Source organism: Triticum urartu, chromosome 7A, assembly GCF_056163025.1.
Source record: "Triticum urartu cultivar PI428250 chromosome 7A, HENAU_Tu73, whole genome shotgun sequence".
Taxonomy (NCBI): domain Eukaryota; kingdom Viridiplantae; phylum Streptophyta; class Magnoliopsida; order Poales; family Poaceae; genus Triticum; species Triticum urartu.
Window position 1 is genome coordinate 113,347,188 of NC_141879.1, and position 15,886 is coordinate 113,363,073.

General features: G+C 42.7%; 1 protein-coding gene across 1 annotated transcript; it reads left to right on the forward strand.

The window, feature by feature from the left end:
• The first annotated feature begins 13,299 nt into the window (after positions 1-13,299).
• LOC125523382 (uncharacterized) lies at positions 13,300-14,418 on the forward strand. Its single transcript, XM_087536940.1, has one exon. The coding sequence runs from the start codon at positions 13,315-13,317 to the stop codon at positions 14,416-14,418; it is 1,104 nt and encodes a 367-aa protein (XP_087393066.1). The 5' UTR covers positions 13,300-13,314.
• Positions 14,419-15,886: the final 1,468 nt, after the last annotated feature.

Genomic DNA, 15,886 nt, shown 5'->3' on the forward strand with positions numbered 1-15,886 from the left:
AAAGAAATGGAAGGAGGTGAGAAACGGAAGGACAGATTTATGTCTCCTTCCATTGCTACGGACGATTTTTACAGACATGATTTGCAGCAAAAATTAGGGCAGTTTCCATAAACTATTTATTAGGTGCCAAAAATAGGTGGGCGTGAGGTTACGAAGGGTGGGGAGGTACGGACGAAAACAACGACGTAAGAGGGGAAACGGAACCTTACGGTTCTTTTAGGTAGTAGAGATGACAGCTTTGCACCATTTGTTTCTTGGGATTTTTTCCATTTTTGTTATTAATGTGTTGTAGGTCGCTGAAAGTAACTTAAAGGAACGATAAGCTCACACTCTCGCGACCGCTTCGCCCCCCGTGGGCGACCGGTTGCGCCTCCAGCACCTCCTCCCCGAGCTCTCCCCCTCCCCTCTCTTCTTGTCGCCGTCGCTGGCGTCCGGCGCTGTGCCTGGCCTGGGCGGCGCTGGCGGCGGCGGCGGCCACTGGCCTTTCCCCTCACGAGGCGGTGCGGCGCTGCGGGGTGCTCCCAGGCGGCGGCGGTGCTCTCCGGCGTGGTGGCGGGGGATCTTCTGGGAGGCGGCGCTGCCGTTGGCGGCGGAGCGGTGCGATCTAGCGGCACCCGCTCGGCCCAGATTTGGGCCCTTCGGGCCGGCGGCGGGGAGGGTCGTCAGTGTGGCTTTCCGGAGGCATGGGAGCGGCAATGGGCGGGTGGATGGTGTCGTCCTGCTGCAGCGTGGCCGGCGGGGCTTTACGGCCCAAATCGGGCCTGGCCGAGCCAGGGGTGGCCTGATATGCCCTGCTACTGCGCCCGGACGGTGACCGCGACGGTGCCGGAGGCTCGGGCCTCCCGCATGACAGCGTTGGAGATACACTACAAGAAATATGTCAACTTGTGATCACCACTATTGGTCACTGAAAGGTCATGGTTTTTCATTTGTGACCTTTTTGTGACCAAAAATAGAATGTCAAAAGCTGGCAGTCATAAACTGACTATAGCGACCTTTCTTCTGGAATGGTCGAAGACGTTTATGACCAAAATACGTCTACTGTGGCGTTTTGGTCACTAGCAACCTCCCCAGGCCACGTAGGCATCCAGCGTGGCAATCTAACGTGGCATAAGATTTAGCCCGGTCCAATTCGGTTTTCTACATGGGCCTAGCCCAACAATTCGGCCTTTTTACTATATATTTTCTCTATTAATTTTCTCTAGCTACATGGGCCTGGCCCAAAAATTTGGCCTTTTTATTTTCTAGGCATGGCCTTTTGCGGTCCATTTCATTTTTATTTTCGAGGGTTTTTTGTGGTCCAGTTTTTAGATGGGTCCCAATTGTCAGATTTTTCCTGGCAGTGGAGCCACATCGCTTTTTATCAAAGAACTCATCAGCTTTCCATTTCTCACATTTCTCACAGTACACAAATGACAAATATTTCAAATGAAAAAGAACTAGGTACAAAGTATATTTCTCACATTTCTTACAGTTTTACAACTTCACCGGATTCTGCTCCAGAATGTGCTGACTACTACAGAATACAATATAACTAGGTACAAAGTACAACCAAAACACAAGGCAGATTATCTAGATAACCACCATTCTTCATCGTCTTCTCTTCCAAACAAGTGGAATGAGCCCTCTCTTCTCCTAGGTGTGCTCCTCCTACAACAGCAGCAACAGCAGGTCAAGAACAACAATAGAGTCATATGAGCTGCTTCTGCTCCTGTTAAACAGAATAACAACAAATCGAGCTAATAAACAAGCTTGAAACACTGTGGAAACAAAAGCATAAAGACAAACTAATGTCGCAGGTATAATCATAGGATAAATCTGTGTTGAAGCACTGTGTTTAGATGTATTTTAATTAATTTCAAATGTGTAATGTAAGGTGTTGTGGATCAGTGTATAAGAACAGCAGTTTGTAAATAACAGGAACAACTTGGTATTACACACAGAGCACTATACAGATTTTAGCTTTTCTATCCAAGTACAAATAGCAAAACATACTAAATTAATTGAGACACTCATTAATACTTGCTGAGAGACTAAGATGAAACGTGCATATATATACTACTGTAAATTAATTGAGACGCTCATGCCAACATGTTCAGATCGAAATGCACTAACAAGTAGAAACGTCAAGAGATCTATGCTTGGAATCACAACCAACCAATACTTCACTAACAGGTCACACTGAGGATGAAAAGAAAAAGAGACAAAAACACAACAGATATATCTTCACATCCTGAAGCAGCACCAACAATGCCTGATTCCGGGACAAAACTATTAACTAGGGAACAACTCCAACAATAAAAAACAGGGAAGCAGAACTAGAGGAGTGAAATCTCTGTATATGAGGTCAGGCAAAGTAAAACTCAACATACAGACATAGAGTAGATGCAGACCATAGCAAAAACTTAAGCAAGCAAAAACCCATCTTTCCACGTTCGTGTATCTCAGCAGAAAAAAAATGTGTAACTCACTTCTGAATGGGCTGCACCAGCTACAGTTTCTCCAGTTCAACACAACATACCACGCTCATGCTAACATATATTCAGGTGGAAATTCAGTGTGACAGGAAACAACATGCTTGCAGTAACAAGTACTACTAATGTCTAGAACTACAACATGCTTGGAATCACAACCAACCAAATGCAAGTCAATACTTCATTAACCAAGCAAGATTATTTCAGTTGATTATAGTTGACAGAGCTAGCACATAGATGTTTGATACAGAAATTAGTAATATGGGAATCAGCAAGGTCCTCTCTTAGTGCTATAGGGATTAAGAGCATGCACACGGAAAGCTAATTGGCAAAAAAACTTGCTAACACTTATATTCAGAGCACTACTAGTACTTGCTGTACCAATAATGATATGTTTGTACAATGGTTGGTGTACGTGGAGCTCGGCACTGTATGATGTATAACAGAGAAGAACGGCAAAAAACATTTGGTGGCATTGAGCTGTTGACAAAAGTATGCAAAAAAGCTACTCAGTTGCTAGCAAGATGAATCAACAAGAACTGTGAAGGTTGGAGTCTAGAAAGGTATTCCCTGTTGGAAATCGACTACGACAGCAGTTAAGCTATGCATCATTCTTGGCGGTGGATCTCATCCCTGTCATTTTTAGCAATCACTGCACGTAAAAGAAGTAAAGCATGTCAGCTGTATTGATTTTCAAACACACAAAAATGAAGGAGCAAAAGGCAGCCAAAATATAACTGCAGGGCCCTCTTAACAAATAATGTTTGTGCTCAATCTGTTAGTACAAACACTACTATATCTGCCAAATGCACAGGCCAGTTTATATGCCTAAACAAACTAAGATTTTCTAGCAAGCAAGATGGCAGCACAGTTGACCTTGAAGGCTGTACAGTAAAACATCAAAGTTTACTCATGAATGAATTGTCTCTAATCAGGACATCCAATCAATGGTTTCATCATCACAGAGAACCCACAAAGATGTACAGCAAGGGAGCAGATACCTTTGTCTCCTTGGAGCTCCTTGTGCAGGTCATGCCCTCCATCTACATGGAAGGAAGGAGCTACTGCTGCTGCTCTAGACCAAATCAACAAATCAAGGTGGTGCATTGTAGACCTTGCAATCCAACCATCCATATACAATCAGGTATTTTCATCCACTGTACACACTACAACAGAGAAGAACAGAGCAGAGAATGGAATGGAAGAAGAAGACCTGCGGATGGTGATGGGGAAGAAAGAAGACTACTGAAGTTGAGCACGTGGGCGTCACGCACGCACGCGGGCTGTACGGAGGAACAACAGCGGCCTCTGCATCTCCGGTCCCGCAGACGAACGCCGGCGTCGGCACCTTCCTCGACGCGATGACGATGCAGCGATGTCGATGACGCCGTGGTGTAGATGAACGCCAACAGCTGCTGAGCCGCACGCCGTGGAGCAAGTCCTGGCCGCCGCTGATGACGACCTACATGAGGAAGAAAAGCAAATCGGGCATGCATGAGGAACCGCGGCGCACGATCCAGATCGAATCGAAAGAAGAAGAGGGGCGAGACTGGAACCTCCATCGCGTGACAAGGGCGGGGATCCGGAAGCACCATGGTGGCCATGGCGGAGGTCGAGGAGGGCCAGCCAAACGTGTCACTACTCTGCTTGGAGGTCCGGCCACGGCTTGCAACAACGCTGGTGGTGCGTGCACCTGCGTGAGGAGGAAGACAATGCGCCGTAAGGTAAGGTAAGGGAAGCCGAGGGGAGAAGAGCAAATCGACAGATTCTGTTACCTAGACGAGCAGCAGAAGCAGGAGCAGACGTGGGGATGCAGCCAACTTGCGATGCAGACCGAGCGGATCTAGAAGCGGACGCCATGGAGATGAGCTCTAGGTCCAGCCCCTGGGCGGATCTAGGAACTGCCGCCATGGAGATGGAGCTCCAGGTCCACGCCCTTGGCGGATCTCGGAGCGGCGGATCTGGCCATGGATCAATGGGAAGCCACGAGGAGATGGGATGCCGACCTGCTCGACTCGATCTGAGCTAGGGTAGGGAGAGATGGTGAGGGGAGGGAGCGACGAGGTCGGCGGCGGTAGGTGAGGAGGACGGCGAGGTCGGCAGTGGGTGGGAGTAGCGGGGAGAGGACTGGATCAGAAGAGGGACGGGGAGGAGGTGGCGGCGGCGGCGCGGAGATGGGGACGAGGGAGGAGGGGTGCGACGGGGGGATCTGAGCTAGGGTTTGGGTTGCGGGTGGGGTATCTCTTTTTCTTTTCTCTTTTCTGTAGATAGATGGATGGATGTGAGATGGAGAGATGGATGGATGCATGGATGCCATGTCATCGATGCGTGGACATAGTTATGATTGGTTCAGAAAATCAGTGATGTAAAATAGTTTTCAAGTACTAAAAATAGAGGGATTTTGTGAAGTAGCTATCAAAAATATTTTGCAAAAGGGCATTATACAAATTTTCACTCAAGCTAGACCACATTTTATGGATGAGCACCAATTTGTATGCATTCTGATCTTTCTAGCTATTTTTAATCATTTTTCGAGTGTCCAAACTGAGTTTTTTTGTGAAGGACCTATAATATATTTGTTGCAAAATTGGACCAAATCATTTTTCTAAAATACTAGGCCATATTTAATGCAGAATTGACCAAATTATTGGGTGTAAAAAGTTTTGATCCACCTACCATATATTTGTTGCAAAATTGGACCAAATCAATTTTATAAAATACTAGGCCATGTTTAAAGCACAATTGACAAAATGGTTGGGTGCCAAAAGTTTTTATCCACCTCTGGTGAAAAAGACAAATTTCTGCTGATTCAGCAGGAAGCGGGACAAATTTGAACTGCAGCTGCCTCATAGTTTTCTCTTTATTTTTTTAAAAAATCATTTCTAGGTAGAAAGGTATCTATTTAATCAAAAATACATGGTTTGGTGGCAATACGTTGAGGTTTGGATGGTGGCCCAGGGCCCCAACTCCAAAGCGCGTAGACTCGCATGCCCGCCACGTGGTCACCGCGTGACCGTGGTGTTGCCACGCGTTCCGGGCGGCCTAGGCATGTCTCGTGGGTTGGGAATTCCCCTGATAGGTGTCAAGAAGAAGAAGTCAATAGAAGAATCTCATGGGGAGACTGAACCGAGCTCAAACATGAATTAGCACCCAAGTGTTTGATTAGTGGTACGGGAAATGCACATGGCCAATGGGCCTGAGTTTTGGCCGAGGATGATCAGTTACTAAGAAGACCGTCTTCACAAATTTTCAGCTCAAAAGGAGGAGCCTAGGTGGTACTTGCTTTGCAAACTACCACACTGGACATAACTACGAATGTTGAAGCTCGGCTCAAAATAATGAATGGATTGAGCTGGCATTTGGTGGAGGATGGTTATTTGGGCATAGGAAAGCACTGTAGAAAATGGATACTATTTGGACATGCCAAAGTGGTACTTCCTTCACAAACTGTTGTTCTGAACAGAATAGGAAAATGAATATTTTTGAATTATTTTTGAACTAGGCAAGGAAAGTTTTTACATATTTGACGAAGATATGACCCAAAGAATTTATGAGATTTTTTTTGGGAATTTTGGGAATGACAGTAATATAGGTTGCTTCACAACCTAGGGCAAAAACTGCCACATGGACATGACACATAGGCAAAACTGATGAGGTGGCGCCTAGTCATACCAACCAACCACAATTTACAAGGCTATGACCATCTATATTGGTCGTTAACAACTAGAAATAAGGCAGCGGACTAGCGTTGTTTGCTTTATGACCATTTCATGTAATGAAATTATGACCTTTCTGACCAAAATGGTCGCAATGGTTTAGGGTTTAGAGCCCCCCAGACAGCTTTTGACCAATTGGTCTAAAATGGTCATAAATTTATGACCATTTCTTCGAGGGTCACTGACAGAAGGTCATAAGTTGACATATTTCTTGTAGTGATAGTTCCCTCCCGCGTGGCTCCGGTGCTGCTACTCCTGTTGCCTCGTGCGTCTCTCTCCATCCTCTTGGCCTCGTGGTGGTGATCTCGGTAAGGCGGCGTGGGTGGGTGGTGTCATGACCGTGGTGCGCATGCTGGTGGGCAGCGAGGTGGTTGTTTGGCTTTGGCCTGGTTGGGCGGTGGGGTTTGGAGTGCGGGAGAAATCCCTTGTCGGCTCTCTTCCGGCTCCGATGCGGTGACACCTGTGGTTGCCACCATCCCTTCTTGGAGGGTGTCGGATGTATCCATCCCCCACTTCCTTTCACGTGCCGGGGGAAACCATAGGACACGTCCGAGCAGCAACGTCGTCGACGTCGCATCCCTTGTTGGAGGTGCTACTTGGTACGCGGCGGATCGGAGCCTGGGTCTGTGGTGGGTCAATTTCGGAGGGCGCAGCGGTGGCGGGTCATCCGCGCTTTGTCGAGCTGCCGTTGTTGGCATTTCTTTCTTCTTATTTGTTCTTTCTCTTTTCTTTGGGCTTGTTGTGCTTCTCGCCCGAACATTCCTATGTAATCGGTGTTGGGTGCTTTGTAATACAAAGCGGGGAAACCCTTTTTCGATAAAGTAACTTAAACTTTTTAGGTAAAATAAATATGAGTAGTTTGTTTTTCTTCAGCAATTACCATTGCTATTGTTCGCTCAGTTTGAACATCTGTAAGTATTGGCTTTGCATAATGATTAATTTAATACAGGCGGCCTTGTCCAGGCTATGCCAACACGGTGACTTGCAGCTCACATATCTGGTGTCTCTTACAGACCTTTAAAATAGTATAGTGCATTGATTGTGGTGCTACTATATTTTTTGGAGTCATGATGTTTACTGACTCTTGTTTGGTTAATGTCAGGGAGCAAACTGGGACACAGAACATTTTGTTGCATTTTATCCTTTTCTAACTCGACCACACTTGGTTCAGTTCACTTCTCATCAAAGCCACAATCTTTAGGTATATAGACATTATGGTATTCTTTCAGTTCAAGCTATCCTATTGTGTACGTTTCCGAATCCTGATCAATTATGATATGTTCCTTAACTTCAGATGCCCATCTCCTACCAATGTACAATGGTACTAATTACTTAAAGCGTCAGTGATATTAATTACCTAAAGCTGATTACTTCAACAATTTTTTTCCTTTGACTTATCTCATCTTTATTTGTCCAACTCTTATTCAGACATTAGCATTTACTCCCTCTATTCCAAAATAACTAAATCCACGACACTTATTTTGGATCGTAGGGCGTAGCATTTATATTTATTATTACTGAAGGCATTTCATTAACTTCATTGTATGTTCTCTGAAATCAAATATCTGGAAATGTGGTGCTGATTTTTTCCATACTGAATTTGTGTTAGACTCTATCATTGCAACTTATAGCAAATCACAGGTGAGTTGCATCCAAATTCATTCTCCATGTAATAGTTCTTGACACTATTGCACACTTAAATGCTACAGCATTCAATTATAGGTTTCTCTACTTACCGGAATTTTCATGGGCGGGCGTGCTTGTGTTTCTATACATGGAAGATTTTGGGTTGCCACAAAGAACACGGTATATTCTATGAATCATACTCAAATGGCCTTTTGCCTCCCATGTTGCTTATATATCTTTATATTTTAATTGGGGTTGTAGAGGTGCACAAAATGTTTATTTATCATCAGGTAGCTTAAAATCTGCTTGTTTAGAGTTCTCACACATGATGTCCATACTCTATCGCATCTACATCACAACCCCTTCCGTTATACCTCATGAACTAAAATATGGATACATCCTAATAATTTTAGTACTATGCGTAGCCGTTGTACATTATACAGGCCATGCTGAATCCAAAGATATTGTAATCCCCTTTAGGAAATAAATAATTTTGGTCTAGCATTTAAAACCGATCCAATCAGTCATGCGTTGAATTTTACTAATCATAGTCTGACATGCACATCATGCACTTCTAAAAGTTGTCTCATGTCAGCATTATTGCTCCCTCATAAACCAACCGTTCGTTACTTTGGTTTTATTACTACAAGTCCTACTTCAGTAAAACAATTTTCATCACATGTCCATAAGTCACTACTGCAGGACGCTGCTAACGCGACACTACAATCAGAGACCTTCGAAGAAACTGTGTGCGATGCAATAATTGCAAACAGTGATTAAAAAACCATCAAAAAGATGCAAAACGTTTGCGTTGACGGATGCATCAAACACGGTTCAGAATTTAGTACCGTGTGTTATGCGGGGCATACGGTTTAGTTTAATGAGCTGTTTGCGATGAGGCAGAAGAACAGAAACGGGTAGCCAGATGAAGGTGTTTGTGATATACGGCATATGGTTCACTCAGATGAACTGCTTGTGATTAGGCAAAACAAAAGAAATGGTCAGCCAGATCAAGGTGTGTGCGATAGAGGGCAAATAGTGAACTGTTTGCGTTGAGTCAAGATAACAGAAACGGTTCAATTTAACAAGATGTGTGTGATACGCGGCAAACAGGTCTGTAATCACAAATGTGTGCGAAGACCGATAATAACACATATGATTGCTGCTAATAAGACGTATGTGTTGTGCGTTGGGATTGCATACAGAACAGCACCATATATATCTACACACTTGTAAGGGCATGGTTGCATAACGAAAGTAAACATCCAATTACATAGGTAGCTACTACACACATGACATTTACACACACCAAAATAAACTATTACATGCATAATTACAAAGGTGGCTACTACACATATGACATTTTCACACACCAAAGGCAACTATATATTACATGAATAATTAACTAGGGTAAACGATTATCTGATCATCATCTACTTCTTGTGACGCTTGCTGCCACTGCTTTGCTTGTGGCTTGATCCGGCCTCGTCGATTTCGGTAAAGAGGCACTTCCTTATGTCAACGATCCGCCTGTGCAACTCGTAGCATGTGTACACGCTCTTGGCTACGAACCTAATGTGAGGTTCATCCAGTCCACGCATCCAGGCCCCGTGCCGGGATATGGGACGTGTTCTATTGGCATCCTGCTTCATCTTTTCATAGTATGGGTCGATGATGGCTGAGGCAAGTTTAACCAGGGAGTCCTTCGTGCTACCCCATACCTTGTAGTGCTCACAGATTTCGACAAGGTTCTTATAGGCCAAGCCCGTAATCCTGAGCGCTTTTACATCGTCGGTAGTTTCCACCGTAGTGAACTTGTAGTCAGTGCAGTTGACAAACCCGGCGAAACGGTCATAAGGCTGTGTGGCCATGCAGTAGTGGTAGATGAGGACATGATGGCACATGCACAACTAGGCGACGACAACCTTTTGTTTGCCGGGAAGACCGACAGTGTACTGAAGGTTGATGCCGACCACCTTGTACTTGTCTCCAGCAAGCAACTGCTCCATGGTGTTGATGTAGTCCTCCACCACGGCCGGATTGATGATGTACACCACCGTGGGATCCGTCTCCCTTGCATGGGGTCTCGACTTTATGCCGCAGAACTCCATCGGAGCGCCGCTAGATATCCTCTCTGTATGTGTCTTCGTGGGTGTGCTTGTTGTGGTGTGGGACGAGATCGAAAGAATAAGACATAGTGATACGTGGCAAATAAGACGAACTATGCGAGCGATGGCGGAGACATCAAGCACGAATCAGATTAGAATTGCGTGTGTGATACATGGCATATAGTTGATCCATCCGAACTGTTTGTGATGGAATAAGCCATGTGTGTTGTGGGAAAATGCTTGCTGGTATATAACCGTTTGCGATTGATGAATTCATCACCAATGGGTTACCTAGTGTGGTCCGTGTGCGATGTGATATGCTCTGTCTGCAGAACATATATGCTCTGTGTACAGAAGAACAACATATATATATATACTTGTAACATGACATGATTGCAAGACCAAACTAAACATCCAATTACGTTATATAACAAATACCATAAATATTGCAAGGTTCAAATTCCTGCATTACAAGGCCCAAATTCAAATATTACAAGATTCAAACTATTCAGACACATAAAATTCATCTTCTTTAGAATCTTTTTCATGCATTATTTCTGTGAAAGGATCAGCCATCGAGAACTCATATAGCGGCTTGATACAGTGACATACATCAAGTATTCTCAAATCTATAAAATTATTCAATCCGATAATAGTGAAACCTCAAAGTTAAAACTCAATTCATCACAAGAATATAGAGAGGAAGAAACACCATATGATCCAACTATAGTAATAAAGCTCGCGGTACATCAAGATCGTGCCAAATGGAAAACACTAGAGACAGAGAGATTAAACACATAGCTACTAGTACATACGCTCAGCCCCGAGGCTGAACTATGCCCTCCTCATCATGGTGGCCGCTAGGATGATGATGATGATGATGATGGCCTCCGGTGATGATTTCTCCCTCCGGCAGGGTGCCGGAACAGGCTCCCGATTGGTTTTTCGTGGCTACAGTGTCTTGCGATGGCAGAACTTCCGATCTAGGGTTCTTTTCGGATGTTTGTGTATTTATAAGAATTTTTGGCATCGGTCTCACGTCAAGGGGGTGCCCGAGGGGCCCACAAGCTGGGGACGCGCGCCCTAGGGGTAGGGCGCGCCCCCTAGGTTGTGGCCTCCTCGGTCACTTCCTGCCCCAACTCCGGTGCTTCGGGGGTCTCTTTTGGTTCAGAAAAAATCACCGTAAATTTTCAGCCCATTCCGAGAACTTGTACTTCTGCACAAAAAACGACACCACGGTAGTTCTGCTGAAAACAACATCCGTCCGGGTTGTTCTTATAAAATCATAACAAAACCATATAAAATTGTTGCAAACATGGCATGAATACTTCATAAATTATAGATACGTTGGAGACATACCAGGGGCTAAATGGGAGATTTAAAAAAATTCAAACTTTGATGAATTTGACGAAGATCAGAGTGAAGAAATAGAAATGTGGGGGAACTAAGTCATTACAGAAATTAAAAGCATGCATACAAGATATATAAAAATGAAGAACATGCAATCATATAGTAATGCAAGCATGAGGAAGATGAACTGCAGAAATAGAATACAGCTTGATGAAAGTCTTCAGTTCAAGTTCTTCAGAAAGTATATCACATATTCTTCAGCGGCGAAAAATGTAATGGGATGGGTGAGGAATTTGAAATCAGGTTAGCTAAGTGAAGACACAGCGATTTGGTAGACCAGTTCCAGTTGTTGTATCAACTGTACGTCTGGTTGAGGCGGCTGAGACGAACTTAGAGGACACATGGTCCTCACCGTATTCCTCTTTAGCTAAGGTCACTCAGACCTCGCCCAATCACTTGTGGTAAGTCTTCAAGGTAGACTTCCAAAACCTTCGCAGACTTGTTCGCCGACATAATGACTCTTGGTGTGCTCAGAACATGACACCTAACCGTCTAGAAGAATGATAGTCTTGAAAGATAATAGGCGTTTGATCACACGGATCAGTCTCTTCAGTGATGCTCAGTCACTTTGGCTATGGGTTTTTCCTCACTTAGGATTCTCTCAAAGTCGTCAAATGATGGGTTGCTCTCAAATGATAAGTGTCAAGTTCTCACGGAGCAGCCAACCAACAAATGGTTGTGGGGGCGGCTATTTATAGCTAGGGCAACCCGACATGAATTGTCATAAATGCCCTTCTCTGATTCGACCATTGTTAGGATAATGATCCACTCGACAGCTGGCCTGCTGCACAGTAATGGTCAGAATTTGAACCCTCAAATTCATCAGGGCACTCAATTTCCTCACTTTTAGGCAGATCGCACTGGCGAAACCCTAACTCCTAAGTTGACCAAATTCGTCAGCGACCAGATGAACTTCGTCACTGTTGCTAGCAAATGCGTTAGCTGTTCCAGAGATTCCCAAAGGTTTCACTTGAAGTGGCTTGTGTATGTATACGTTTGAGCATCACTTTGGAAATGTGAACTATGATTCACCTAGACCCCCTTTAATAGTACATTTTTCCTATGACTCAAATAAGAATAAATAAACTATAAAATCAAAAGTCTTTAAGCTTCCAGTCTTCACATCAATTTCTTCATAGGTCATACCAATTTCATCAAATTCTTCACTTGATGAAATCCATTTTTAGGGGTCGTCTTCCATGTGTTAAACCAACTCTTCAGGGGCTATATATCCTATGTACAGTCAAAAACACATTAGTTCCTCAACCTATTTGTCTTCAATACTCCAAAACCACTTAGGGATGCACTTACAAACTTAGTTGGATTTAACTCCTCATTAATTATACGATGCTAATGGTTGAGTATGTGGATGTACTAACACATCAATGCTTTAATGGTAATAATTTTTCTAATTTGTTTGGAAATGCATAAATGGTTCTAGATAAGGATGTATAGACACACATATGCAGCAATTCAAAAGAATGATGCTAATGTACTCATATATGAATATCTGACTAACAATCAATTCTATACAAAATAGCATGTTTATATATTTGTATATATTTTAATGCTTACTAAAGATTTACATTATCTTGTTTACTCAAAAACAATGGCTCTATATCAATTGCTACTAAATTTGGATGTATGGATGAGGATGAAATTTTACTATTATCCCTATTATGCTAAGTTATCAAAATCACAGAAATTTCTCATACACCATTCTATTAATGTCTCTGACAAGCAGACCCAACACGTCCATGGGAATATGAAACTTCCATATTATTAGTAAAAGTCTCTTTTGGAGAATGGAAGGGACCTCGGACTTTCACAACCCTTCCCTTCTATATAAGGGGAGTGCATCTCCACATATCTCCCATCAACATGTCGCTAGTCAACGGCTTTAGTAAATCTCAAGCATTTTGTAGATCCTTCTGGTTCCTATTTCTAGTAGTAAGTTTCTTTGTCCTTGTAGGATTTAGTATGCCGAGGCGGTCAGCTATCGCATATATCCATGATGACAAAGAGCGTGATGTCACGTTCTTCAAGCGACGCGGCGGTTTGTTTAAGAGTATTGCTGATCTCTCTGCTGTCACTGGTGCTAGGGTTGCTGTCGTCCTTGAGACAGAAAATGAGACGATGCATTCCTTTGGGACGCCATCTGCTGACCCCATTGCTGATGCTTTTCTATCAGGAGCACCACTAGCAGTTCCACTTGACGATGAGGCAACAACTGCCAGAATTGCCCAGCTACAAAGTGAGGTGGCTCGGCTTGATATGAATTGCATGAAGGAGTACAAGAAAAAACAACTTTCCATCGAGCGTATGAAACAAATCCAAGAGCAGTGCCCAGGTATGGCAGCAAACCATATGTTCTCGAAGGAAGAAGATCTCAGCCCTGGAGATCTCAACAATCTATCCAATGAAATCTCTCATGTCCACGAGGACATTGCACATCGACTGCCACAACTACATCATGGACACAAAGCCATGACTGGTGGTGCAAGCATAAAACAAAACATGCTACCATCAAGTGGTCCACCATCGGATCGCATGAGGACTACCCCTTCATCAATGCACTCACTATGGGATCACCATCTTCCACAACACCAAATGCATTCATCTCCACTTCCATCACCACCAGGACACATCATGGCACCAGGTTTTTCTCAGGTACCACCAATATTCCATCCCGCATCATCTCCTTTAGTGCCACAATTGGCTTCCCAGCAAGAGACCACACCTAATCAGGCACATGAACTACCTCCACCACAAGATATAAGTGTCAAGGATTATGTAAGTCCTTGCAACCCAGTGAACCCACAACAGAATGATGCAAACTCTAACTCAACATCTAGGTATAATTTGGTGGTCTCTCCACTGTTGGTCTACTCTGGTGGAAATGATTTTACCGTCAATGACCCATTTGTCTATGAATCATGGGGTTATGCTCTATCGGATCAACCATTCTGCAATGAATATATAGAGAAGGATGCTTCCTTGGGCTATAATGGTGCCGATGTAGGGCAGTCTTCCATGGGAAATGGTGGATGGGTTGATAAGCCACCGGAATCTTCTTCTAGCTAGATGGTGTTATCACTTCAAGTCTAGTGCTATATTGAAATAAAATTTGGTTACATTTTCATTTGGAAATTTGTAAACATTTGGACAATTTACTAAGTCCCTTCGAGGCAATAATATGCATGTTCAATTTTCGAGGTATTGGACCATGAAGTTTTTTATCTATGTGTCACATATTGTTTATTTTTCATTTTTATTGTTGACATGTGGTGAATCTTATGGATGAAGGAATATGAACATGGATTTAGAATTTCTATGTATTGGACATGAAGATTTTTATATCTATATGTCACATAGTGTTTTCATTATAGTCGAATATTTTTATTGTCTTGTTCAAATGTTATGCATCTTACATATGAATGAATATGAACATGGATTTATAATAATTCCCATGTTATGATATTTTGATACAGTCATTAGTAATTCAACTGAAGATAAGAGCTATGCTTATTAAATAAATCGAAAGATAGTCCAAATTTCCGCTCAAAAGGAAAGCAACAATCAATTCCTTTGATAGCATAAGACCATCAACAACAATAACAACTCGATATGGGATTCATTTCAAATTATGGTAAATCAAGTTTGTAATAGATGGCCCTGCCTCTTGTAATTGAAATAAAACTAGAGTATGTGTGTGGCCACATAATGCTCCATCAATGGCATATAGGCACCATTAGAAACATAGAAAGGTACCCAAAATCTAGAGCTCTGCATGAATATATATTGTGAAATGACATTTTTAATGTGCATATTAGCATTAGTTCTACTAATCAAATACAACAACAAACATAGAAATATGTAATCACCATTCCGTACGGACACATCGGTTAATTTACACAAGTACAACACTTCTATACAGGAACACTCTACATCTGAAACTTATGTATGACTTTTAATAACTTTGGTTCTTTTTTCCAGGTAAAATATAAGCTTTGTTCATTAGGTAAACTGAAGCCATGGCGGGTAGTTATAAAATGCATGCCAAACACAAATCATCATCCATTAATACCATAAGCACATAGTTATGAACATAAAAAGAAACGCCTAGTCTGGGATTGACCTACCATATTGTAAAGACTGAATTTTAATTTTTATGATACAACACATCCTTTTAACTGTAACAAAGCTTAGAGGATATATTGTTCACCGTGAATGCACAAACGATAACATTACGAACATAGAAAAGCACATCAAATTGGGTGCTCAACTCGCACATATTATAAACATATATCATAGTTGAGTTGGATATCCCTGGAAAAAAGTAGAGTTTGGTATGATTTTATTTTCTTGCATTGTCCTTTTCTCTAATTAGTAATGCATATTTAGCTTTTTGTATTAGGACCATGTAAGAACAAAATACTGTTTATGCACATGAAAAGCTTTCTCCTTGTTAGTAGAATCCGAGTCTAACAAAAAATATCGGCTAATCACGCTAAAGTGAACTAAACCATCAATGAAGCATGGTTGCATCTTG